The following is a 26622-nucleotide window of genomic DNA, read 5'->3' on the forward strand; positions in this document are numbered from 1 at the left end:
TTTGTGATCAAACTACCCAGCGCGGAGCTCCACTCCTACCTGAGACTGGCAAGCTGAACCCCCGGAGAGGACACAGGAGGACCAACCAGGAGAGCAGCCGAATGCTGCGGCCTGGCCAGGAGAGAGCAGCTCCCAAACGGATATTACAAGCACAGGGGGCGAATTCCCGCTCAGAGCAACCCAAGGAGCCCTATTAAGGCGGCGCCATCCCGGCAAGGCTGAGGGGCGGGGGTAGGCCTCTGAGTCCAGTACAGGGCTCGAATCCCAGCGCCATCAGATCCATATGGCGCTCGTCGCGCGGGGAAACAACCAGCATAGAGGCTCCGAGCGCCAGATTCGCGCCCCTGGCTTTCCCAGAGCCGATGGCTTCAGATTCCCCAAACCCACAAAACTCTGATACATCCTCACCTCGCAGTAGATGCGGCAAAGAGAGAGCGTCTTTCGTCATCACGTTCTTGTAGCCCGTAAGGGCTCTGCGTATGGCGTCATGAGAGCGCGACGCTACCAGGCTAAAGCAGCCAATCGCGGAGCAGGTCAAGTCCCCCGTGTCAGTGGTAGCTCAGATTTTGTGTCATAAACCGAGCGACGGTTTGTCGATCTGTCTTTCCCGGGAATTAGTGATCCTTCGACTCTGCTAGAAAAAAAAAAGAGAGGGATGTCTCTTCGCTGCTGGGGCGCCGCCTGCACCCTGGGGCCCCGGGTGAGCGGCAGGGCGAGCAGGATGCGACCCTGGGGTGGAGGGGCTCCCATCTCTTCAGAGCGCCCAATTATAAGGCCCGCACTTACTGAGCGTTTACTTTTAGCCTGGCGCTGTGCTATCATTTTTCCTGTAGTATTCCATTTAATTCTCCCGACACACCGTCAGGTTGAGTCTCTGGTACTGGTTTGTTTGTAGGTCTCTCTCGCAGGCACTGAGGGCTTTCTTTCTGCTTAGCACAGTGATCTGTACTCTGTATTGGTTGGAGCATTATAGGAGCACTGCGATGAGCACCCCAAATTCCTACTTTGTGTTGGGCTCTTGTTAGTAGACACCAGGTCTAGGTGATGAGAACACAAGCCTATGCTCTAACTTTAGCAGGGGAGTGGTCGTGGAGTGAAGTAGCAATCTCAGCACTCCAACAGCACTCATTTTAAATTGTTGAAGGTTGCATGTACTCGTGAATTTTAGTGTTTGGTCTATCTTGCACACGTTTCGTGTTCAGATCTAGAAGTAAGTGTTTTGTTGTTGTTGTTTTTTATGGTCAGCAAATGTATATTGAGTGACTACCGTGAATTAAAACGTTAGGTTCTGTTTCTCGCCTTTCAGTTCTCTGAAACCAACTAAACGTTATCTCTGCATTTTAACACCAATGCTTATCCAAAGCCCAAATAAGAGAGACTTCTTGCAAATTTCCTTTTAAACGTCTTTAACTCAACTCAGGAGTAGAAAATTCAAAGCTGTGGCATCTCCAGTTATTGCAGTTTAAACTTTTGAAAGAGAATTTTAGCACTTAGGTGGGCTACTTGAAATAGTGACATATGTTAGCCAGTTCTAAAAGTTTCCAAATCTATTGTACATCTAGTAGTAAGTGGTTAGCTCTCATTGTCTTTCAGGTTTCATCTGTTCTCCTTGAGGCTTCTTTAATCCTAGATTTTAAGCTCCTATATAGCGCCTGTAAATTGTTTGACTAATTTCTGTATCAGTTGTCTGGCTTTACCCCTTCTTTTAGGTATTGAAATAGGTTAAAACTAAATTATTTCAAACCCCACTAAGTATGTGTGATAATGAACTCTTTCTTTAGGTATTTGGAAGATACAGTCCAATCAGAGCAGTAAGTTCCTTGCCAGAGGAAAAAAAGGAATTCTTACAGAATGGACCAGACCTTCAAGATTTTGTAACTGGTGATCTTGCAGACAAGAGCAAGTGGGATGAGTATAAAGGAAACTTAAAACGCCAGAAAGGAGAAAGGTAATTGAAATTCTGAGATAAATTCCTTCATTGTGCATTATTTTCAGATATGACCAATCCTTAGATATAATTTTAATGACACTTGGTATATTTAACTAAAAATCATTAGAAAGAAGTGATAACAGACCTGGAACAGGTAAATAAGTGAAATTGTTGGAATCCTTTTCTTTGTGTCCTTTGACAGTTTTTCTTCTGTCCTTCTAGGACTTAGCCATCTTAAACCACCATCTCCCATTTTGTATTCAGCATCAAATTTCTTCAGACAACAAACATTATCACCTTGCTACTAGTCGGTTTGACCTTGATAAATTTTTCATTGTTACTGGGTGTTGACCTAACTTGTTGCTTCTCCTATTCAACGTACATATGACCTGTGAATACCTTGCTTTAATTTAAAATAATGGTAAGGGAATTTTGTACAGAGTGCAGATTGTTTTGGGACATACCTTACGCAACATCTTCTAGTTCACAAGTGGTTATAAGTCTAAGGCAACCTCAGGATATGTAGTCTTCACTCCAAATTTTAGACTTTTTTCCATTTAATAACGATCATAAATTTGGAATGTAGAGCAGAAAGTACACTTGTGGGATCTCTCCTTACTCTGAACAAATACTGAATTTTTGTCAGTGTTATTCAGTGAGGAATGAGATGTTCAACAACTTCCTCATTTTTTATTAGGACGATTTGCCTTTGCAAAAGGTAGACATGAGCATAGTGCTCTGTTAGACAGTTATGAGTGTTTTCTGAAGCAGTTTGAGCAAGTCTAAATTTGATTCTATGTTCTTACTCTTCTGGCAGAAATTGTAAGAATTAACCCAGGATTGTGGGGGGGAGAAAAAAAACTTCTTCACCAAGAATTGTAATAAAGCAAAGTTAACTTCAAAGCTGTGTGATTATTTGGGAACATATTTGTTAACGGATAGTTATGTTTGGCTTTCCTCAGGTTAAGACTACCTCCATGGCTAAAGACTGAGATTCCCACAGGGAAAAATTACAATAAATTGAAAAATACATTGCGGAATTTGAATCTTCATACAGTAAGTTTCAGTGTTAAATGTCCCTCTTAAGTAAAAGTCATAATGTTTCTACATATGTGTAACTTAAAAATATGGAGCACCTGGGTGGTTCAATCATTTAAGCATCCACCTTGGCTCATGTCATGATCTCATGGTTTATGAATTCGAGTCCTGCATCAGGCTCTGTGCTGACAGGTTGGAGCCTGGAGGTTGCCTTGAATTCTGTGTGTGTCTCTCTCTCTGCCCGTCCCTCACGCTCTGTCTCTCTCTCTCAAAAATAAATAGGGGCGCCTGGGTGGCTCAGTTGGCTAAGCGACCAACTTCGGCTCAGGTCATGACCTCACGATTTGTGAGTTGCAGCCCTGCATCAGGCTCTGTGCTGACTTCTTGGAGCCTGGAGCCTGCTTCAGATTCTTGTGTCTCCCTCTCTGACCATTCCCTGCTCTCTTTCTCTCTCTCTCTCTTTCTCGTTCTCTCTCAAAAATAAATAAAAACATTAAATACATACATGCATACATAACACAAACTGCAAAGAAAGTGAATAAAGATGTTTAGGGATGCATCATGATCGGTAACGGAAATACATATAAAAATCATTTTCCCTGCTTGGGGCGCCTGGGTGGCTCAGTTGGTTGAGCGTCTGACTTCAGCTCAGGTCATGATCTCACACTTCGTGGGTTTGAGCCCTACATCGGGCTCTGTGCTGACAGATCACAGTCTGGAGCCTGCTTCGGATCCTGTGTCTCTCTTTCTGCCTCTCCCCTGGTCACGCTCCTCCTTCTCTCAAGAATAAATAAACATTAAAAATTTTTCAAAAAACATAGCTTATAAAAATCATTTTCCCTGCAAAAGAGACAAAGAGTAATTGTATTTCTTAATTTCTCATTAATAGTACAAAAAAGATTTTTTTTCCTTCAACCTAGGAAATTAGGTGTTTTTTTTTTGTTTTATATTACAAGTTAAGTACATGCTTACTAGACAGAGTATAATATTAAATATGAGATGTCATATATGCAATTCCAAATGTTAACTATACCACTTTAATTTTTTAGCATATATCCAACCAGACCTTTTCTTTGCACATATAAAATGTATACATTTATATCGTTTTTAATTTAAAAACGGGATCCTTTTATATATATATATATACACACACACAAATATACATGTATATATGTATGTATACACGTACACATACAGTTTGTGAGTTTAACAGCGTTTTTGAATAGTGAATTTCTTCATAAATACATTGAAAAGAACAGACTGTTTAAAATGCTTGATCACTAATTTGTTCAATTGGTTAATATTTTCAGTTGATTGTATTCCATTCCCTTTTACTCACAGGTGTGTGAGGAAGCTCGCTGTCCCAACATTGGAGAGTGTTGGGGAGGTGGAAAATATGCCACAGCCACAGCCACAATCATGGTAAGAACACCTCAGACTATAAAGTTTTTGTCTGGAAACTGAAAGGAATATTTTATCTTTCTCCTAAAAATGTGCATGATGAATCTCTGACCAGATTTTGTGTTACATGTGAATTTATGAAAAATATGAGGAAAAAAAACCTGACAGAATAATCTAGGCTGATATGCTCTCACCCTTCGCTGAATAAATCTATTAATGATTTTTCCATGTATGTAATAGCTAATCATATGGTGCTTTGAAATATCTCTTCTGTTAACTTTTGGAAATGTTATTCATGATTGCTTAACTTTTCCTCCTCTAAACAATAATAAGCATGTATTTTTGTCTCCCATGTCCCTTCAGTTTCCTGGGGGTACAACTGCTCTTGACTGGGCTACATTGGACTGCAGGCAATACATTGAGGTCTCAGGGTTCAGGTCCGCTCCACAGAGCTTTATTCTCTTTAGACCAGCAGCTCTCTAAGACATATTCTTATCATGAAGCATGGAAGAGCACCAGAGGGCAAGCCAACCATCCATGCCCATTTGAGGCTTCTGCTTGGTCATGCCTGCTATTATTCTCTTGGCCAAAGTAAGTCACACATAGCGAAGCAGACAGCAATGGAGGCAGAGACATAAGCCCCCTGCCCAGTTGGAGGCCCTGCAGGTTACATCGCAAAGGGTAAAATATATAATCTTAATATGGTAGAGTAAGAATTGGTATTAACTGTGTAACCTACCATATTTATCCAGAGGGGTTTGGAGGTTGAGATGCTAGGGTTAAATCTAAATTGTGTGCAACTGGAAGTTCATACATACTGGGAATGTCTAAGTTGGACCGGCAGGAGGCTATTTATGTGAGGAACCAAGGCTTATGAAATAAAGTTGACCATGGAGCTTATTCAGGTTACAGTTCTTGAAGGAAGGAGTGATTTTGAACACTCCATTATGGAAATCTCTTGTTTCATCCCTTGCCTGGCTCCTTTCCCCACTGACTCATGACTGGTTTCCGGAAAGAGGTCAGTGTTTCAATAAATCCGTTTGAGACGTTGGGACCACAGCTATGAGTCCCCTGTGAGAAAATTAAACATAAAGAGAAGAGGATCTTTCTCTTCCAAATCTCAACCCATTACTGTGCAGCTTTGAAACTCCAGTGGCCCCAAAACATCCACAATGGCTGTACTTGGCATGTCAGAACATGGTAGTGACCTGTAGCAGCAGGAGCAGTGTCCTGAACAGTAGCAGTACCCACAGGAAGCAGATTGTTAACTTTATGTGTTTTCTCTTTCATCTATTTAACAAGAAGAAGCTATGCCTTCCATTTAATTCCCACAGAGACCTGCATGTTGATGTGTTAATTGAATGTTTTATTCCCTTTAAATAATTTTTATTAATGTTAAATAAGTACAGGGGCATCTGGGTGGCTCAGTCATTTAACTGTCCCGACTTCAGCTCAGGTCATGATCTCACGGTCCGTGAGTTTGAGCCCCATGTCGAGCTCTCTGCTGTTGCTGAGAGCTCAGAGCCTGCTTTGGATCCTGTGTCTCCCTCTCTCTCTGCCCCTCCCCCACTCATGCTCTCTTGTGCCCTGTCTGTCTCTCAAAAAGTTTAAATAGGTACAAAAGAATCTTTATAGACTATATGTAAGTTACAAAGAACAACAATAGACAGCCTGATACCTCTAGTTTAAGAGTAGAGCATTAGCATTATCTTTGAACCCTACTGTACATCCTTTCCTGCTCCTGTCACCTTTTTAACTTTAATGCTATTTTTAATTCTGAGCTTATTCCCTTTTCTTTCCAGTTTTACTACATGTATTTGTATTCCTTAACTGTATTTTGTTTACGTATTCCTTAACTGTATTTTGTTTACTTTGAATGTTTCAAATTTCCTATAAGCAGTATTAAACTGTATTCATTTTTTGTAACTTGCTTTATTCTCTCAACATATGTTCTTCAGGGTCATCCTTCTATTTGATTTAAATTGTATCATCTCTGTTCTAGTTGATGGGTGATACGTGTACAAGAGGTTGCAGATTCTGTTCTGTTAAGACTGCAAGAAATCCAGGTCCGCTTGATGCCAATGAGCCCTACAATACTGCAAAGGCAATTGCAGAGTGGGGTCTGGATTATGTTGTCCTGACGTCTGTGGATCGAGATGGTTAGTGTGTCATCATTGGCTCTTCCAGAAATTGGCTCTTACTAAGTTGTGACATCATCTTGAGCAGTGGACTCTTTTGTTTCTAGATATGCCTGATGGAGGAGCTGAGCATTTTGCAAAGACTGTATCATACTTAAAGGAAAGGTACTTGTTTTTGCATTTGCTTGTGTAAACTTAATTTTTTTTAAGTTTATTAATTTGAGACAAAGAGAACGTGCATGTGTACATGCACAGGTGAGGGGCAGAGAGCAAGGGAGAGAGAGAATCCCAAGCAGGCTCCTCACAGTCAGTGCAGAGTCTGATGCAGGGCTTGAACCCATGAATCGTGAGGTCATGACCTGAGCCAAAGTCAAGAGTCGGACGCTTAACTGACTGAGCTACCCAGCCACCCCAAACTTTGAGTAATTCTTTTTAACTTTCTTTTTTTTTTAAGTTTATTTATTTATTTATTTGGAGGGGGGCGGAGAGACAGAGAGAGAGAGAATGAGAATCGGTGGGGGAGGGGCAGAGAAAGAGGGGGACAGAGAATCCGAAATGGGCTTTGCACTGACAGCAGAGAGCCCAATGTTGGCTCAGGCTCACGAACCATGAGATCACGACCTGAGCTGAAGTCAGACACTTAACTGACCAAGCCACCCAGATGCTCCTTGAGTAATTTTTTTTTTAAATTTATTTTTATTTTAAAAATTTTTTTTGAAGTTTTTATTTATCTTTGAGAGACAGAGACAGAGCACAAGTGGGGGAGGGGCAGAGAGAGAGAGGGAGACACAGAATCTGAAACAGGCTCCAGGCTCTGAGCTGACAGCACAGATCCCGACACGGGGCTTAAACCCATGAACCACGAGATCATGACCTGAGCTGAAGTCAGACACTTAACTGACTGAGCCACCCAGGCGCCCCGAGTAATTTTTTTAAAAAGCATAAAACTGCAGTCTTCCCAACACTAATTTTGAATAAATCATCATCTAGAAGTATATGGATGAGATAAACTCCAACGTTGTTAAAATGCAAGCATACAGATTTTATCCATGTTTATATGCCCTGGGAAATTTACCCATAATCTACATTTTTATTAATATTTTAATCCCATCTATTTAAAAAGAATTTAAAAAGGAGTTATGTTGGGGCACCTGGGTGTTTGTTTCATTTGGTCTGATGCTTGATTTTGGCTCAGGTCATGATCTCGTGGTTTGTAGGATCAAGCCCCATATCCATGCTGACAGCACCGAGCCTGCTTGGAATTCTCTCTCCCTCTCTCTCTGCCCCTCCCCACTCATACTTCCCGTCTCTCTCCCAAAATAAATAAATAAATAAAGGTAAAAAAAAAAACCTTAAAAAAAAGGAGTTATGCTTACTTCCTACAGCTTAGTGCGAGTTGAGTACCTAGCATTTAGTAAATGTTTCTTCAGTGATTTCCCCTGTGTTTTCTGGGGTTTTTTAATAGTTTACTTTCAAAAATTCTGTTTGCAACCCACTAAATTGATTTCACAAACTACTAATGGGTCTCAACTTTACAATTAAAAATAAAAACAGTAAGTTATAGGCTGTGTTCTTTCAACATCACTTATATGCATGAGAGGGCCTTTCCACATCTGTTCTCTCAGGAAATAGCTCCAGAAACTGCCACTGGGTTTGTGAAAAAATTTATCAGCTGTCCTAGTCATTTCTACTGCTGTCAAAGGGAACAGCACTATGACCTAGTTCATATTTTAATGCTTGAATGCATAGATAGAGTCAGAATATAAATAGGAGATTAATGTTTAACTTGTATTTCATTTAAGCAAAGCTCATGCATGACTCAGCAATTCAGAAAATAGTTTTTAAAACTCACAGCACTTGTGAAATATTTGCCTAGAGGAAGAGAGGATGGCACTATCTGATGAATTTTTAAAGAAATCAAAATTAAAGCAATCAAATAATATTTGCATTCATGTAAGAAATGTCCCAATTTACTTTCCAAAAAATAAAAAGATATTATATATTTAATGTTTTAATATTTATATTTTAATTCCTTTAAGCAACTTTATTAATACCTGCTCAATAAAGTATGTCTGTTAATCTCAAAATTTATTCTGAACATTTTCCTGCAGTTGTGTTTTAACCACTATGTACATAATATTTGATGTTCAGGGTGTTTTTTCCTATAACAGTTTATTTATGAACATTTGTATGTTCATGCTTTCCTTGGCAAGATTCTAAAGATTACACTGTTGAACGAAACTGATCCTGAATGAGTACTGGTAATTTCTGTTTTAAGCAATAGATGTCAGTTTTTTCCCTCAGTTTGATACTTATTTTTTTTTTCCCTATAGGAATCCAAAAATTCTTGTGGAATGTCTCACCCCTGATTTCCGAGGAGATCTTAAAGCAATAGAAAAAGTTGCTTTGTCGGGATTAGATGTATATGCTCATAACGTAGAGACGGTTCCAGAATTGCAGAGGTGATTACATGTACAGAGTAATGTTGGCAAATTTAGGGGCCAGAATCTGCTATATTTTCTCTTTTTTCAGGAGAGAACTTTGTATTGGACTTTTACGAAGTGAGCTCTCTTTCTTTTCTTAACAAAAGCAACATATATCTATCACAGGAAAAAGAAAATATAGCCAACAAAAACAGCATAAACATCACCCATATTATTTCTACCCAGTAATATTGATTACTATAACCTATACATATGGGCATATATTTATATGCATGTATGTATGTTTTGGTGCACGCACACATAATGGTCATCTTTTTGATTTAAAATAGTATCATATTGGGGTGCCTGGGTGGCTCAATCGGTTAAGCTTCCGACTTCAGCTCAGGTCATGATCTCGCAGTTCGTGGGGTCGAGTCCCGCGTCAGGCTCTGTGCTGACAGCTCAGAGCCTGGAGCCTGCTGCGGATTCTGTGTCTCCCTCTCTCTGCCCCTTCCTTCCTCATGCTCTGTCTCCCTCTGTCTCTCAAAAATGAATAAATGTTAAAAAAAAAATTTTTTTTTAATAGTATCATATTGCCAGTGCCGATTTTTTTCAAAAAATAGTTTTCAAAAAGAAAAAAATTATATAAAAGCAAATTACTTTGTAATTCTAAAAAAAAAAAGACTTTAAAATACTTTTGGCACTAATATATGCAATAAACGATACAAAAGAAATACCCAGATGTATTATTCAGAAGTAGTTTAAATCTCTTTTAAAAAGTGGGTACTGTGCTCGCTTCGGCAGCACATATACTAAAAAAAAAAAGTGGGTACTATTCTTTCTACTAATGTTAGCAGATAGAAGTATTTACAGATTGTTATCCCACATTAACGACCATATTCATATTTCAGAATGATGAAAATTATTTTAACCTTCAGGCAAGATTAATATGTTTATTTAATTTTAGTAAAGTATTTGGCAGTGATCTTATTAGCTTCTACACATCACATATATCAAAGAACTTGAAAAAAGTATGGTGGACAACCATTTCCACTACAGCATAAATAAATATTAGGGAGCATAACTTAAATTCACTGGAGAAATACTTTCAAAAGTAATTATGTTTGGTATTGTCAGTTTTGTGGTTATTTTTAAATCCACAAATTGGTTTCCTTTCTTCCCTCTGTATTGGTCCCTGATGAAAAATAATGACTACAGCAAGTCAGTTACACACAAAAAAAGTGCATTAGAATTCAAGTGAATGCTGGATTAACATCAGCAACTCTCTGTCCTTTTGGCCTTGTCGCCATTTAAAGCATGGTTTGGCTGCTGTTGAAGTCTAGCACACAGCCTGTTCCAACCCTGTCATTTCTCATGATACCACCACAAGTGGGTGCCAGTTTCCCTGGTTTCACTTAAGAAACATTATCCTTGCCAGTGAAAATTCCAGAATCATGCCTTTTTACCTAAGAGATGTCAATGTCATGTACTCACCAGCAGAGGGCAGCTTGGGCTTTAGAAAAGAAACGAACTTAAAAGTTTTCAGACCTGAAATGTGGGTTCAGGTTAAATAGCTTTTCCTTTGTTCACTTCAGAGATTTTCTTACTTCCACTCATTTCCCCTCTCTCTTGACTTACCCTCCCTTACAGTCACTCATTTTCAGCTTCAAATTCTGGTTTCTCAATGAGTAATTCCTAAACTGAATTACTTACATTCTAGTTTTCTCTGCCACAGGTTTGAAAGGCCTTAAAAGTAGATAGAACTAGAGGGCCTAATGAAACCTGATACTCATTACAAAAGTAACAGCGAGATATTTGTGCACAAATGGTAGTATGGAACCATATGATTTAACGTAATGTTCAGAATGTACTTTTCTGGTCTTTTAGATAGCTTGCATAACTATGTACTTAGTTGAGCTTGTGGTTATTCTTGCTAACAACAGCCCTGCTGTTTTCAAGGAAAGTTCGTGATCCCCGGGCCAATTTCAACCAGTCTCTGCGCGTACTGCAACATGCCAAGGAGGTTCGGCCTGATGTGATTTCTAAAACCTCCATAATGTTGGGTTTAGGCGAAAATGATGAGCAAGTATACGCAACAATGAAAGGTAAAGAAGTTGGAAAATGAAAACTCTTTTTCATTTAATTTGAGTAATAGCAGGAACCCTCTTTTGAAGGCCCTCTTACGCCTCCTCCGTAGTCTCAGTGAAAGTGCCAGTAAGAACAAAGTACAGGATATGATTATAAACAGCAGCATGAAAAGGAAAGGAAGTATGTTTCTTAGAACCTTATGGAATGATATGCAGAAAGCTCAGGATATGAAATTTATATCCCATTTTATTCCCTACTCTTTCATCAAGTAAAAATATGATTTTATCCACTTTCTTGTTTAATCATTGAATAGTTTTTAAGAGCCAGACAGCTACTAGGAGCTCTGACAGGCAGTGACAATTCAAAGATGAGTAAGATGAAACCAGGTCTTTGAGGAAGAGCTTGTTGGTAACATTGTCACATAACATCATGTGCTTTGGACTCTGCTGATTCTTAGTTTTATTAGCCCATTTGCTTTGTGATTCTTGGGCTTTATAAATTGTAAGAAAAAAAAACCCTCTTATTTACATGAGGATCCTTTGCCTACTTGCAGTTATGTATCGATTCTAAAGGTAACAAATCCAAATAGTAATTAAAAGCTTCTCTTTGGGGCACCTGGGTGGTTCAGTTGGTTAAGCATCACTTCGGCTCAGGTCATGATCTCACGGTTCGTGGGTTCAAGCCCCGCCTTGGGCTCTGTGCTGACAGCAAGCTCAAAGCCTGGAGCCTGCTCTGGATTCTGTGTCTCCCTCTCTCTCTTCCCCTCCCTCCCTCTCTTTCTCAAAAATAAACATTAAAAAAAATTTTTTTAGAAAAAAATTTTTTAAAAACTTCTCTTTACTAGAGTAAAACTAGAAAGATTTTACTAGAAAGATTTCAATATGTAAGTGGTTAAATCACATCCCCTAGAGCACATCTTGCACATTTGGTAAAACTTAATACAGTGCATCTGGTCTGTAATATGTGACTTCAGGACTTTCATATACTGTTCCCTTCATCTCTTCTGTCTAACAGACTCCTGCTCAAAACACCCTTCACCCATATTTTAGCATTTATTCAGTGGTATTCGAGTTATTTGTCCTTTCTGTTAGCCCCTCATGATTGTCTTAATCATTTCTGTGTTTTCAGTCCTTTCATATTCCGTGGCACTTTTGAATGGATAGATCTAGTCTTACTCCCCAACATCAGGATTATAGGCCAGCATAAAGTTCACACCGTTCCAAAGTCAAATTATGCTCAGGGAAATTATGCTTACATCTACAGTTTTAGCACCATAAAAACATCTGCTAATGGGGCACCTGGCTGGCTCAGTCAGTGGAGCATGGTTATGAGTTTGAGCCCTACGTGGGGCCCAAAAAAATCTTGGGGCACCTGGCTGGCTCAGTAGAGCATGTGACTCGATGTTGGGGTTGTAAGTTCGACTCCCATTTTGAGCATAGAAACTATTTAAAAATAAGATATATATATATTTTAATTTTTAAAAGGGCCTGGCTGGTTCAGGGTTGTGAGTTTGAGCTCACATTGGGTGTAAAGGTTACTAGAAAAATAAACTAAATAAATAATAAAATTTTTTAGAAAAATGAGTCTTTTTAAAAAATCTGCTAATGTAATGTGTGCCCTTTTTCTGTAGCACTTCGTGAAGCAGATGTGGACTGTTTGACTTTAGGACAATATATGCAGCCAACAAAGCGCCACCTGAAGGTATCATTATCTTGAATTGCCAGATGTTCGCTGGTAATTTGAATTAAATCTTTGCTGTCCATAGGTACAGTTAAGAAGCTGCTAGCTTTTTAGTGTAATGTTCCATGTATATTTCCAAGTGCCAGTTTCCATGTTATTGTCTGCATAAAGCCAGCAGATACACTGGCACTTTTTTGCTGCCCTCAAATTGTACAACTTAAATGAATGTACAGAAAAAGAATTTAGTTGTTGGGAAATTGCATTCATCCACACTTGGGATTTGTTTTTAGAGTTACATGAGAGCCAGAGGAGAAATAAGAAAGAAAAGTCAGTCTTCCTCTTTCTGCATTGGACATTCATTCATTCAAGAAAGTTTTATCAGGTAGTGACTGTGTGCCAGACACAGTACTAAGCAGAAGATACAAGACAAGTAAGGCAGTCTGGTCCTCAAGAATCTTCTAGGGGTGATTAATTCTTGCTTATACCTGTTAGGGAAGGAGTAATACAGATACAGAATCTCTATAGATAATCTCATTTTTTTTAGCCTTCGGAATAGTTAATGTAATACAGAGTTGATGTTTCCCCTCCTCTCTAATGAAGTCCTGATAGAATGGCCAAGGAACCAGTAGACAGGTAGTCTGTGAGGAAGGTGAGGAGGAAAGCCTCTGGGCAACTGGATACATTATGAAGTGAAAGCCATCCTGAATGCGTGGGCATAGATTTTCTATAGAATCAAAATGATTTAGGGAAATTCTAATCTATTAGAATTAATGCTTTCAATGTAGGTTGAAGAATACATTACTCCTGAAAAGTTCAAATACTGGGAAAAAGTAGGAAATGAACTTGGATTTCATTATACTGCAAGTGGCCCTCTGGTGCGTTCTTCATATAAAGCAGGTAAGTTACACCACAGGGGATGTTTTTATTTAGACCATAACTTTCATGTTAAAATTATAATAGCTGTGGTTATCTTTTGTAGGAAAAATCATTTTTTTCTGGAACGTCCTTGGGAACTTTGCTCCATAGCGGTCCTATTAAGGAAAATTTTCTCTTAAGCTTGGTTTTTTCCTTAAGTAAAGAATCCCCTGCCCCTTTATGACTTGGCTACTGTGAATGAAAGCAGAAGTAATCGGCTCACTCTTTGTGTGGATTTCAATAGTAGATTATTCAGAAATGACAGATACCAGTCAAGTACATAACATGGTTTTCTGAAAAATGTATATTCATTTGACAGTGATGCCAGCTGCATCTCCAAACTCCTAATTTCAGATCAATTTAAATCCTAAAAAGTGTCTGTTTGACTGCATTGCTGCTCATCGCATTATATCTTTGTGTTTTTCCTCCCAGAGGCAGCAGAAAAAAAATTTGTGAGATTATTTTCCATGTAGAAATCTTCAGTGTGTTTACTAGCTACAGTACAGTTCTTCATCTTTGTAATGCAGCTCTTATTTTGATCAGCAGCTTGAGCCGACTTACAAAAATAAATGCTGTTTCTAAGAGATGAAAAGTCTATGAGAACGTATCTGAAGCCCGAATTTAATCCAAAAAATGTTTATAAAGTTTTCCCATCAGTTGGACTTAACAATTACACTTTCTTGAAGAATAAACAGTTATTTTTTGGATAGGTCTAAACTACATTATTACTGTAAATGATCTTTTAGATGGTTGTGCTGACAGGCTGAAATATGTAAAGGATAGAACTAACATCAGCTTCTAGAGTAGTTAAAGTAAAATTATTTGAGAGAAGTTTTTATTTTATTTTTTAAGGAAAATTTCTGGCATTAGTGAATTGTGAACTTTTTAATGCTTTTAAAGTGATCAGTAAAAGTTTGAATTCTGCTGTGTAGAGCATCAGACTCAGATGATGGGCTTGGGTCTGATAATGTTGGTTCTCCTCCTGCCACATTTAGGTAAGGTATGGAGGAGCGTGGATAACTCTCCATTACATGGCTGGGTTACGAACCTTGGGATTCCTGGTGATTGTGTACAGATATGGTCACTGCAGTTGTATATTAAGATGACAAAGCGAAGTTCATCAGACTCCTCATAAAATCAGGCCTGCAGTGCTGGGCTCTGACAATAAAAACTGAGCTGCGCTATAACAGTCATAGACTAAATGGAACCCTAATGACCTGAAAAGGGAATGTGCCCCCTCTAAGCAGCTAACTTAATGCACAGGCACAACTGAGGGGGTGGAGAGAAAGCCTATTATAAATGAAGAGCTCTTGCTTCCCTGGAGGGACATAAGCTAAAGGGATTCCATCAGATAAGTCTGCTCAACTGCATGGAGATCCATTTTAGAAACATCAGATCCAGGCTAATAATGTAGCAGAATTGCTCTCTGAAATGAATTGTGCCAACAGCAATACTTTGTCAGTGATGAGGAATAGATCGTGCACATAAAGTGGAATAGATGTTCTAAAGCAGACCCATAGGTACAGTAGGGTCACCCTTTATAATAGTAGGGTACTAGAATAATAGAGACTAGTGCTAAAAAAATTTTTGTAAGCATTGGGGGTAGAGTTTACTTAAAAACTCTACAGAAAAAAAAAATGGTAAAGGTGATGGGACACCTGCCTGGCTCAGTTGATAGAACATGTGACTCTTGATCTTGGGGTCGTGAGTTCAAGCCCCCACGTTGGGTATAGAGCTTACATTAATTAATTAATTAATTAATTAATTAATTAAAGAATAAAAGGAAAACACTGAAGTGTAATTTTGAAATTTAATATTAATGTATTTTCATTTTTCCCAAATAGGTGAATTTTTCCTGAAAAATCTAGTGGCTAAAAGAAAAAAGCCCTCTAAAACATAACAAGACCTTCAAGACCACAGGAATTTTTAATACCCGATTTCATTTGGTAATAGAAGTGGTACCAGAATGCCTGGACTTCAGTGGACATACCTCAGTCTCTTTGTCTTAAGAAACATGTCAATAGCTGTGCATATTTAATTAATTCACTTGTCTTTTTGCATGTCTTGTCCTATTAAACAATCGCTTGCTGTGATGTAATCATGAAACATCTTTTAAGGGTTACTATTACCAGTATAATTAAAAAATACATTAAAAACTTCTGGAAAAGGGGTGCCTGGGTAGTTCAGTCGGTTGAGCATCCAACTTCAGCTCAGGTGATGATCTTGCAGTTCATGAGTTTGGGCCCCACGTCAGGCTCTGTGCTGTCAGCCCAGAGCCTGCTTCAGATCCTGTCCCTCTCTCTCTGCCCCTCCACCATTCGTGCTTGCTCACTCTCTCTCTCTTTCTAAAAAATAAATAAAACGCTAAAAAAAACTTTCAGAGAAGCTTTTAAGCCTGTTCCCTGTACATCGTGACTGCATTTCATTTCTGAGAAATGACATAGTGTGATGAAATGGTGAGTACAGGTTGAGACTACGATCTGTTTACAGTTGGCATGTGTCCTTTACAGAATTCCGCAGCATCACTGCAATAATTTAGAAAGGCTTAAGAGTTTGAATGTTGATTCTTTACATTGGTATGACTGCTTCAGACCTGCAAAATAGTTTTACATTTAATTGCTTGTTTAGGACTTCTTTGTTTGTTTTTTTTAATTTTTTTAACATACATTTATTTTTGAGACAGAGAGAGAGAGCATGAACAGGGGAGGGTCAGAGAAAGAGGGAGACACAGAATCTGAAACAGGCTCCAGGCTCTGAGCTATCAGCACAGAGCCTGACGCGGGGCTCGAACCCACGGACCGCGAGATCATGACCTGAGCCGAAGTCGGACGCTTAACCGACTGAGCCACCCAGGTGTCCCTGTTTAGGACTTCTTTGAAACCAAGATCATGATGTTATCGAAGACAGGGAAATAGAACCTAAGAAAAAGAATATTAACCGTCATTTTGCAGTAGTTTGCTACATCTACATGCACTATCCCATTTGTTCCTTTTATTTTTCACACCACTGTGGTTGTATATGACGGTAATGACATGAAGGAGGATTTTCTTTCCTGGGTACCAAAACTCAACCTCATCTTTTTTTGTTTTTAAAGTTTATTTATTTAAGTAATCTCTACACCCAATGTGGGGCTCAAACTCATGACCCAGAGATCAAGAGTCACATGCTCCACTGACTGAGCCAGCCAGGCACCCTCAACTTCATCTTTTGACCTTAAATCTTGTTTTTCTACTACATTCTTTTTTTTTTTTTTAAGTTTTTATTTATTTATTTATTTATTTATTTATTTATTTATTTATTTTCGAGAGAGAGAAAGAACAAGCAGGGGAGGGGCAGAGAGAGAGAGGGAGACACAGAATCCCAAGCAGTCTCCAGGCTCTGAGCTGTCAGCACAGAGCCTGACGCAGGGCTCGAACTCACAAATGGTGAGATCATGACCTGAGCTGAGGTCGGATGCTTAACTGACTGAGCCAACCAGGTGCCCCTACTACATTCTTGCAAAGGAGTTCTTAGATGGCTATATTGTGAAATATGTAATGTAGAAGACTAATTCTGAGTTTTTAAATAGGTGAATTGTTTATAAAAGGAATGCATAACTTTGAAAATTAGTTACATTTTAATTTAACTCATGGAAGCCATATATACTTTGGCTTAGTTTCTTTATAGATCCTAATAAATTTTGCTGTGTAAAATTAACCCAACTTTAAGCATGTCAGGCAACCAGCATCCTTAAAATCTGTTATTTCACAGGAAACCTGGATTACTTTTAAGACCCTGATTCTATGATGTAATCTGGATGTTTCCTAATTTTGCACAATATAGGTGAATGATAGTAAAACATTCTAGCAGAAGAATAATTTTGTCAAATGAAATTATCATAGGATTCAATATAAAATAACTAAAATAGTATTTTATTAGTACATATGTATGTTACAGTTCCAGATTTGGAACTATGTATAAAAACAGCAAATGATATAATGAAGCTATTTTGATACAAATGTGGGATTGGGGCTTATGGATGACATTTGCAGGTTTTTGGCAGCCTGAGCAGCACAGTAGTCAAAAACCCGACAAACAGCAAAATAATAGTGAATTTTAAAAAATTGTAAGGGGCACCTGGGTGGTTCAGTCAGTTAAGCATCCAACTCTTGGTTTCAGCTCAGATCATGATCTCAAGGTTCATGGGTTTGAGCCCCACATTGAGCTCTGCACTGACAGTGTGGAGCCTGCTTGGAATTCTGTCTCTCTCCCTGTCTCACTCCGCTTTCTCTGCTCTTATTCTCGTTCTCTCTCTCTCTCTCTCTCAGAATAAAAAAAAAAAAAAAAAAAAAAAATTTTTTACGTTAAAACACCTACCCTTGGCAATCTCAGGATACTCTCCAGTTAAACTTAAACCCAAAACTTGAAAGAGTAGCAGGAAATGTTTGTTTCAAAGTGGAATCACAAATAGTAGCTTCTGGGGTTGTTGTTTCTTCACTCCTTATTGCATAACCGACCATTCTACCATGACTAACGTGACCTAATACCTGGATCTTGCTGGACATTTGAGTGTGGTTACCGTGTGTAGAGATCTACTGCCTTGCACAACTGCAAGAATGGACAGGCTTGAATCTTAAAAGGCCAGGGCAGAGCTTTGACCTTCCTAAACAATGATGCATTAATAAGCGCATTTATATGCACAGACATGACGGGAGGTCTGTATAAAAATTTTCGATTGAGCAGCACAAAATGCATCGGTGGTCTCCAATGTGTCAAAATTCAGTACATGCCCATTTCAGCATATCTGATCTTTTTCTTTGTGTAGCACAAATGGCATTTTTCAGAAAATGAAAGTGATAAATGCGCATGGTTTTTAAGATACCAACTAGTACAAGTGTCCTAGCCCCTTTTCCAGCCACTGAATCAGCCAACCCCCAAACCCACTTCCTGTTTGGTGAGGTAATAAATGCATTAAACCAGTTTGAATAGGAGTTTCTCTTACTTGAAAGCATCTAACCTCAGAGGTTTTATCAATATTACTACATTCAGAAACGTGAGCACCAGTGGCCTTAGGCGGAAAAATGGGAATAACATCACAAAGAAGGGTTCAGAATATAAGTTGAGCAAAATAGCAGGAGCAGCCGTGAGAGCGGTGTGAGCACATGCCCTTCATGTCCCTGAGGATCCAGCCACACACGCTTTAACATACATTTGTGTTAATAAAAATACCATTTTAATCTATTTTACATTGGGCTTCCATGAAAATTTCCTTTGACAACGATTCCCTTGCTAAGATTTTGGCCACTGCATTGTAACTTCCAAGAGTTCTCTGATGATTCCTTTCTTTTTCCTTTTTCAAAATAGCATCCTGTTCTTGTTTCCTAGCTGCGATTTCTTCTATTTTCCTCTCTGTGGATAGTCTTTTGACATTGTGGTTCACCACATTGAGCACTGTCTCTATTTCCTTTGTTTTAGTCTCTACTTTTTTTTTTTTTTAATGTTTATTATTTATGAGAGAAAGAGAGAGGGAGGGGCAGAGAGAGGAAACAGAATCCCAAGCAGCCTCCACACTGTCAGCACAGAGCCCAAAGTAAGGCTCAAATCCACAAACCATGAGATCATGACCTGAGCCAAAATCAAGAGCTGGATGCTTAACCGACTGAGCCACCCAGGCATTCCTTTGCCCTTTGTCTTGAAGGCTGTCCTCAAATGTCTGCTGATCGTTGGCTGTACATGCATACTGAGTGATGAGCCAGTCTAAAGCTGATGGTGGGGCCACCTGGGTGGTTCAGTCGGTTAAGTGCCCAGACTCCTGGTCTTGGCTCAGGTCATGATCTCATGGTTCCTGAGTTCGAGACCCACATCAAAATCTGCACTGATGGTGTGGGGCCTGCTTGGGATTCACTCTCTGCCCCTCCTTCACTCTCTCTCTCTCTCTCGCTCTCTCTCAAAATAAATAAACTTAAAAAAAAAGTAAAGCTGATGGGAAGCAGGAGTGGGGGGAGTCATCTAACTGATGGAGCTTCACTGTAGTGTTTGGGGGGTGAGCTGGATTTCTTAGTGACAGACTCCCAAATGTTAGGATTATTTCTCTAAAGCCATCTAAGCTTTAAAAAGACAGTAATAATCCTCAAGTCTCCTCCTTGAGGGTTATAAACCTGACTGCTGACCTTCTCAGAACCAGGTGAGAAAAAGCAAGCAGGACAGGAGAGTGCAGGTTTTTATTTAGTTCCCTTGTTTCCAGTCTGGCATCTCACTGACACCCTCCCTAAGTCTGAAACTTTCTGATTCTATTCTTCCTAAAAATAAACCTCTACTATCCTGCGAGTGAGGGGTGGGGAAGGTAGTTTCTTCTCATGAGGTAAGACAGAGACTGGGTGCACCTAACTTCCTTATATGTACCATCTTCCATAGAAGTCCTCTGTTTTCAGCCCCCCACTGCAACCCCAATTTTTGTGATATCCGGTGCTTCCAATTCTTGAGATCTAAGGAGACAATTACACCAAGAAACAGTCTTTTATATGGGCATTGAAGTTTCTGCTTGCTCTTTTTAAGTTACTTAGCGTCCCCTTGCTTTCTACCTTCTAAGAGTTGGTTCACGTCTCTTATCCATCCATGCCTCCTTTCCCACTCTCTTTGTCTATATCTTTCTCATTCCTTTACTGCCATTTTAGTAAGTAAGCTCAAGTAAGGGCTCATTCTCTCATTTCAGGAGAGAATGAAAATAGTACATATGTTTAGTTCAACCCAGGTACCTGGAAGTCCAGTCTTTTTTTTTTTTTTTTTTTTTAGGCTTATTTTATTTTATTTTATTATTTTATTTTTTGAGAGAGGGTGCAAGTCAGCAAGAGGCAGAGAGAGAGAATCCCACAAGGGGCAGAGAGAGAGAGGGAGAAAGAGAGAGAAAGAAAATCCCATGGAGCTCGAAGCAGGGCTGGAGCTCACAAACCTGGGCCGAAGTCAGATGCTTAACGACTGAGCCACCCAGATGTCCTGAGATAGTCTTTTGACTTGATGGCTTTACCTTATGGCAAAGGTGGTGTTGGAGTTAAAACATAGAAGGAAGGCTTAGTTCTGGTGCAGGACAATACTCATTGCTCTAGTTCTCCCCAACACTTTAATCATTTTCTTTACAGAAGAACCCTGTCCCTAACCCCTCCTGGTTGTTTTAGGGGGCTTGTTTTTGACCCTGGGACTGAGAGATGTAGTCACATGGGGGTAAATGCCAGGCTGCCTGTCATTCTGCTTATAGAGGGAAGACTGGACGAGAAGGTTGACTGTTGAAGTTAAAGACCTTCAGTTAAGCCCCAGGTGTGTGTTCCTCTTTTTCCCGTATCCTTTTGGGCAGAGCTTCTGCTGTTCTGTTGCATAGACCCACTCCTCTGCCGGTACTCCAGGAAGCAGCCCTTCTCTGTCAGTACACATCCATCTACTCAGTGCTTTCCAGAAATTTCTTTAAATCTCTTGACCACGGATGGCCCCTTCCTATTCCCTTTGTTGTATTGGATTATGCCTTTTCCCCCTCTTGCTATAATAGGGTCCTAAGAAGGGAGAGGATGTGTGTGCTCAGTATACCATGCTGACGGAGAGCTCTGCTTTTTGTCTTTTTAATAATGGTTTTGTAGGGGCACCTGGGTGGCTTAGTCGGTTAAACATCCGAGGATATTATCCTAAGTGAAATAGTCCAGTCATAAAAAGACAAATGTGGGGTGCCTGGGTGGCTCAGTTGGTTAAGAGACAGACTCTTTTTTTTAAGTGTTCTTTTTAAGAGAGAGAGTGCGAGCAGGGGCAGGGCAGAGACAGAGGGAGACACAGATTCTGAAGTAGGCTCCAGGTTCTGAGCTGTCAGCACAGAGCCCGACGTGGGGCTCAAACCCATCAACTGTGGGATCATAACCTGAGCTGAAGTCTGATGAATAAGTTCATTTTCACTTCAGGATCTTAAGAGTAAGGAATCATTTTATGTTCAATCACTCTGATGTTTGTCTCTTTCTGGAGTTTTGGTTTTTTCACTCTTATCTGCAAACATTTTCTTAAAGAGCTGGATAGCAAATATTTTAGGCTATTCAGGCCAAGGGGCAAAATTGGGGACTTACATAACCATTTCAAATATAATCATATTGGGGCGCCCGGGTGATTCAGTTGGTTAAGTGTCTGACTTTGGCTCAGGTCACGATCTCTTAGTTTGTGAGTTTGAGCCTCACATCAGGCTGTCTGCTGTCAGCACGGACCCCACTTCAGATCTTCTGCCTCTCTCTCTTTCTGCCCCTTCCCTGCTTGTGTTCTCTCTCTCAAAAGTAAACATTAAAAAAATCTTTTTAAATATAATCATGGAGGGGCACCTCGCTGGCTCAGTCAGAAGAGCAAGCAAGTCTTGAGCTCAGGGTTGTGAGTTTGAGCCCCGCATTAGGTGTAGAGATTACTTAAAAATAAAATCTTAAATAAAAAAAAATATATATAATCATATAAAATTATAAAACCATTCTTAGCTTATTTGTAGGTGGCTGGCCAGATTTGGCCCATGAGCTTTGATTTGCAGGCACCAGATCTATTTGCTAAATTCCCTTCTGTTCTTACATCATTTGAAAGAATGATGTAATGTCCTTTTCTCAAAAAAGTAAGGAGCAATATTTTTCTTTTTTTTTTTTAACTTTTTAAATATTTATTTATTTTGGAGAGAGAGAGACAGAGACAGAGCATGAGCAGGGGAGGGGCAGAGAGAGAGACACAGAATCTGAAACAGGCTCCAGGCTCCAAGCTGTCAGCACAGAGCCTGACGTGGGGCTCAAACTCACAAACCACGAGATCATAACCTGAGCGGAAGTCAGACAGCCAACTGACTGAGCCACCCAGGCGCCCCAGGAGTAATATTTTTCTAATGTCAGACTGTCATGACTCATTTGTTACTTGTACTATGACAGAAAATACACTCACGCAATTGTTGATACAGAATATTTTATTTATGTGTTTGCTATCTGTACAGATGTCTCTCATCTTTGTATTTGTTTCTGTATTCTAACTGAACCTCAAAATTCCTAAAGGATGAGGCTTGTATCTGTTTAACTTGATTTGTATACTCTCAGCAGAGCAGAGCATCAGATGGACATCTGGCATATTTCAATAATGATAAAGCATAAGACAAAATCAAAGTCAATAAGATACATAATAAAAAAGCACATGGAAACATACAAAAATTCTTACTTTAGAATAATGCTATACGTATTTGTAAAATCTACTTTTTTAAGTTCATACATGAGATTATATTGATTTTCTTATTTAAAGAAAAAGGGGAACTTCAATGAGTTATAGAACTAAAAATGCAAAATGAAGGTAACAAATATTTTTGGCTCTTGAACTAAAAAAATAATGATCAGTGAGAAAAAATGAGACATGAAGAAGAATAAACTAGACCAATACTGATATTTTCTTCATGTTAAAAAAAAAATTGCCTTTTAGTCTTATTTGGATCGATTGGAAATGAGCAGTGATGACATTCTTGGGCTAAAAAACCAACAACGCAGCTCGTTCAAACAAAAGGAGCAAAGGAACATTACCCAAACCAAACTTATAGGGTCACTTGTAACATGGAAGCATAGGAAAAATGTTCTAAGCACATCCAAAACAGAAAGAAAAGGGAAGAAAAGAAAGAAAGAAAGAAAGAAAGAAAGAAAGAAAGAAAGAAAGAAAGAAAAAGAAAGGAGAGGAAAGGAGAAAGGAAGAAAGGAAGGAAGAAAAGAAAAGAAAAAAGCACAAGGCCCCATTCTATCCACTGAATTTTCCCTGTCGGTTCAGAGAGACAAGAAATGGCTTGGGAAACACCTTACCCAATTAAGCCAGAAACCTCTAAGTCTCCAGGACATTTTATGAAAGGTTAACAGGTTTAGCCCAGTAGTTTAGGACAGCAATTTCACGGTTTAAAATATATATATTTAATAACAAGTAAATAAACCAATGATCAGAAAAACTGAAGAGTGTACATGTGATATTAAAGTGCTGCCTATGGACATTTTATAAAGTAAAAAGTGTTTTAGGTTTAATCTGTATTTTACAAAGATCGACACCATTAAAACCAACATGATTATTTACCACTCATCCAATCACTGAGGTAACAAAATTACAAAAATATGTAAAAAATATTCTAGATTCATAATACCAGATATGCTAATTCCCATATAGCTAGTATAAATTTGATTAAAAAAATAGTTTTGTTTCCTTAAAAACACTTGGTTCATTTACCATTTAATATCAGATAGATATCTGCTATCCTAAAGTACCAAAAAATTTACAAATAAAAATGGCAATGACTATACTCTGGGTTTCTTGTTCGGTGGATCCTGAAGGCTAAACTTTGGAATTTCCCCCGAAGGCGCATATGGAATTCTCTTTGAAGACACCTTTTTTCCAATTGTTTCAATCTAGGGGGGAAAAGAAAGATTTTAGAAAGAAAACCTATTTTTTCCTTTTAAAATCAAAAGAGGGTCTCAAGTTTTCTGGGTTGTTATGAAAGATTTTTGGTTCCTTCTGTATTTTTCATGTTTCTAGAGTCAATCTACTCTCCACTCTCCAAATTTACAGCTAGACACTCTTACTCTTGCCATTCCCAACACCAGACCCCCTCAGACTGAGGACAGACTCACATGCCACCACTGTGTCAGCAACATGGATGAAAGCAACTAACAGACAAGATTCCAGTGCAATCAAATTCTCTCTCAAACTATTCTCACATCTGTTCCCTTATTCTAAAAAAATTTACATCAGCTTGAGGGACCTGGGTGGTTCAGTCAGTTGAGCAGCTGGCTTTGGCTCAGGTCATGATCTCACGGTTTGTGAGTTTGGGCCCCGCATTGGGCCCTGTTCGTGCCCTGTCTCTCTGTCTCTCAAAACTAAATAAGTGTTAAATAAGAATTGTTTTGTTTTTTTTTTTTTAATTTACATCAGCTGTAATAGCATAGATTTCAGGAGTTCAGGCTTCAGAGTCTAAAAGGCCCCAGCTGGATTCCTGATTGATAATTGTTGTGTCAACTAAGCTCTCTAGATCTTTCTTCCTCATTTGTAAACAGTGTTACTACCACTTACTTCAACAGGTTGTGTTATGGATTAAATTAGATAAAGTGCCCAGTGCAGTGGCCGGCATACAAGTCAGCCTTCAATAAATAAGTGGTAGTCTATTTTTATTTTGCATATTACATTTTAAACTTTTCCTCATATATCTAAAATCATTAATCTTATCTTTAAAGACACTGCTTCTTTAACAATCATAAATTTAGCTCTTCTCTAAAGCAAAAATATACTATACAATTTTCACAAATGTCTTTTGAATTAAAAATTAAGAGCACCTGAGTGGCTCAGTCAGTTAAGCGTGCGACTCTTGATTTTGGCTCAGGTCAAGATCTCATGGTTTGTGAGTTCGAGCCCTCCGTCGGGCTCTGTGCTGACAGTGTAGAGCCTGCTTGGGATTCTCCTCTCCCTCTCTATCTGCCTCTCCCCTGCTCATGCTCTCTCCTTCTCAAAATAAAGTAAAAAAAACTTTTTAAAATTAACTATATAATTCTGACTCAAAGGGTTTTTGCTTTGTATTAATCATTTTAGTGACTTACAAATTCCCTTTATTTAGTGATTCCATTCCTCACTTTTTCCCCATTTTTTAAAAATCCGTACTCAGAAAAGTTAACTTTTATAAGAATCCAAACTTATATTACCTATCTTCTCCCTTAAATGAGTAACACAAGAATGCAAGAAAATGTGTTTACGCCTTGGAAGTAATCTTTAAAAAATAACATTGCTTCAGTTTAAGTCATGACTGGGAAAAGCAGTCATGCTGTTACTCACTAAGGAGGGGTGCAGTAGAAGAATCCCCAAGGTCCCTGATGGAATGTTAACAGACAAGGACGTCATCTGATTCTTGCTGCAAGTGAATCTCTCACGAATGAGAAATGAGCACTGAATTCTATAAGAAGGATCTTTAACAAGTCGGTGACAGGTTAAGAGAACCAGATCCAATATTCTGAACAGCAGATAAAGCCTTCTGGGTACCTTTCCAAGAATGCTGGTGCCGAGCAAATGCACAAGAGCCAGCTCTCAACACTCCCCCCTCCCTGCTCTGCCCAGGGACTATGGGACTATGCTGACTACAATCTCCTGGCGTAATTCTTCACCCTCCCAACCTCCCCTCAAGCCTCCCACCCCCACATACACACTGCTCCGAGGAAATGGAAAGTACCTCCTTATTAATACTCTTGGGACCCTTGGTAAAATTGAAATAGATGCAACATAAAGGTACTGTTCAGGTTTCTGTCAGCTCTCTAAACACTCCATTTAGGTAGCAAACTTTGAATTAAAAAAGGGCCAGTCCCACTAAAGCTCCCATACTTCTCGCTCAGACCTCTCAGGCGCTAGAACAGTGCTGAGCACTCAAAAGGTATAGGATCCTATGCAATATGTGACAACTACACTGCATTTTGCAGTTTTCAAAACATTCAGATAGGAATAAGTTGTCTGGCCCCTGAGGGTGTCAGTGTGGTGCAGATAGTTCATCAGAGCAGCGTGGGTGGCTCTGGGAAGAAAAAAAAATTCTTTTAAATTGTATATTTTCTTACTTGATCTTTATATGAAGTAAGACAAGGTACATTCTATCCCTATGTAATAGATAACTACTGACTCCTAGATACCATGTAAGGAAGACCAATACTGAATGATCTTGAGATTACAAATTAAGGAGGGAGTGGAGTAATTACACAAATCGCATAGAGATTTTCCAGAGAACTGACATGTTGCCCCCCTGTTATGTTATTGCTAAAGAAGGGAATATTAAAATTCTACAACTCAAACCCACTAAAAAGCAAATGACCAAACAAACAAAACAAAACTGGTCCAGGATCATAATTAATTACCTGGAAGCCAATGGTTTGTAGTTCGTTGTGGAGCCCATCCAAGACACGTCGTCCATCAAAGATAAAGGCTGGCTTCAGCATTTTTTTATGAATGCGTTCATAATCCAATTCCTATAAAGACAGAAATGAAACAATTAGAA

At 39.0% G+C, this 26622-nt stretch overlaps 3 protein-coding genes across 6 annotated transcripts in view; 1 reads left to right on the forward strand and 2 right to left on the reverse strand.

Annotated features, from left to right (window-relative positions):
• RPL9 (ribosomal protein L9) overlaps window positions 1-469 on the reverse strand; it is a 37773-nt gene extending 37304 nt beyond the window's left edge. For both annotated transcript variants that reach the window (XM_078446193.2, XM_060655217.2), the window contains exon 1: window positions 409-469. The gene's annotated coding sequence lies outside the window, so the exon portion shown is untranslated. The remainder of the gene's footprint in view (window positions 1-408) is intronic.
• On the forward strand, window positions 409-15711 carry LIAS (lipoic acid synthetase). Of its 3 annotated transcripts, none has more exons than XM_060655210.3 (11): window positions 409-547; window positions 1782-1948; window positions 2893-2986; window positions 4310-4390; window positions 6372-6528; window positions 6615-6672; window positions 8841-8969; window positions 10890-11035; window positions 12649-12719; window positions 13484-13595; window positions 15458-15711. In XM_060655210.3, the coding sequence occupies exons 1-11, from the start codon at window positions 419-421 to the stop codon at window positions 15511-15513; spliced, it is 1200 nt and encodes a 399-aa protein (XP_060511193.2). In that variant the 5' UTR covers window positions 409-418; the 3' UTR covers window positions 15514-15711. The 3 variants fall into 3 exon arrangements, with proteins under 3 accessions (XP_060511193.2, XP_060511195.1, XP_060511194.2); XM_060655211.3 differs by lacking the exon at window positions 409-547 and adding an exon at window positions 561-700; XM_060655212.3 differs by lacking the exons at window positions 409-547; window positions 2893-2986; window positions 6372-6528; window positions 6615-6672 and adding an exon at window positions 558-700.
• Window positions 15712-22530: 6819 nt separating this feature from the next.
• The window catches only part of UGDH (UDP-glucose 6-dehydrogenase), a 31331-nt gene continuing 27239 nt past the window's right edge, over window positions 22531-26622 (reverse strand). The window contains exons 11-12 of the mRNA XM_078446191.2: window positions 26483-26593; window positions 22531-24007 (exon numbers count right to left, since the gene is read on the reverse strand). Coding sequence (XP_078302317.1) covers window positions 23897-24007; window positions 26483-26593 — 222 coding nt within the window. The 3' untranslated portion in view covers window positions 22531-23896. The remainder of the gene's footprint in view (window positions 24008-26482; window positions 26594-26622) is intronic.

This window comes from Panthera onca, chromosome B1 (genome assembly GCF_046562875.1).
Source record: "Panthera onca isolate mPanOnc1 chromosome B1, mPanOnc1 haplotype 2, whole genome shotgun sequence".
NCBI lineage: Eukaryota > Metazoa > Chordata > Mammalia > Carnivora > Felidae > Panthera > Panthera onca.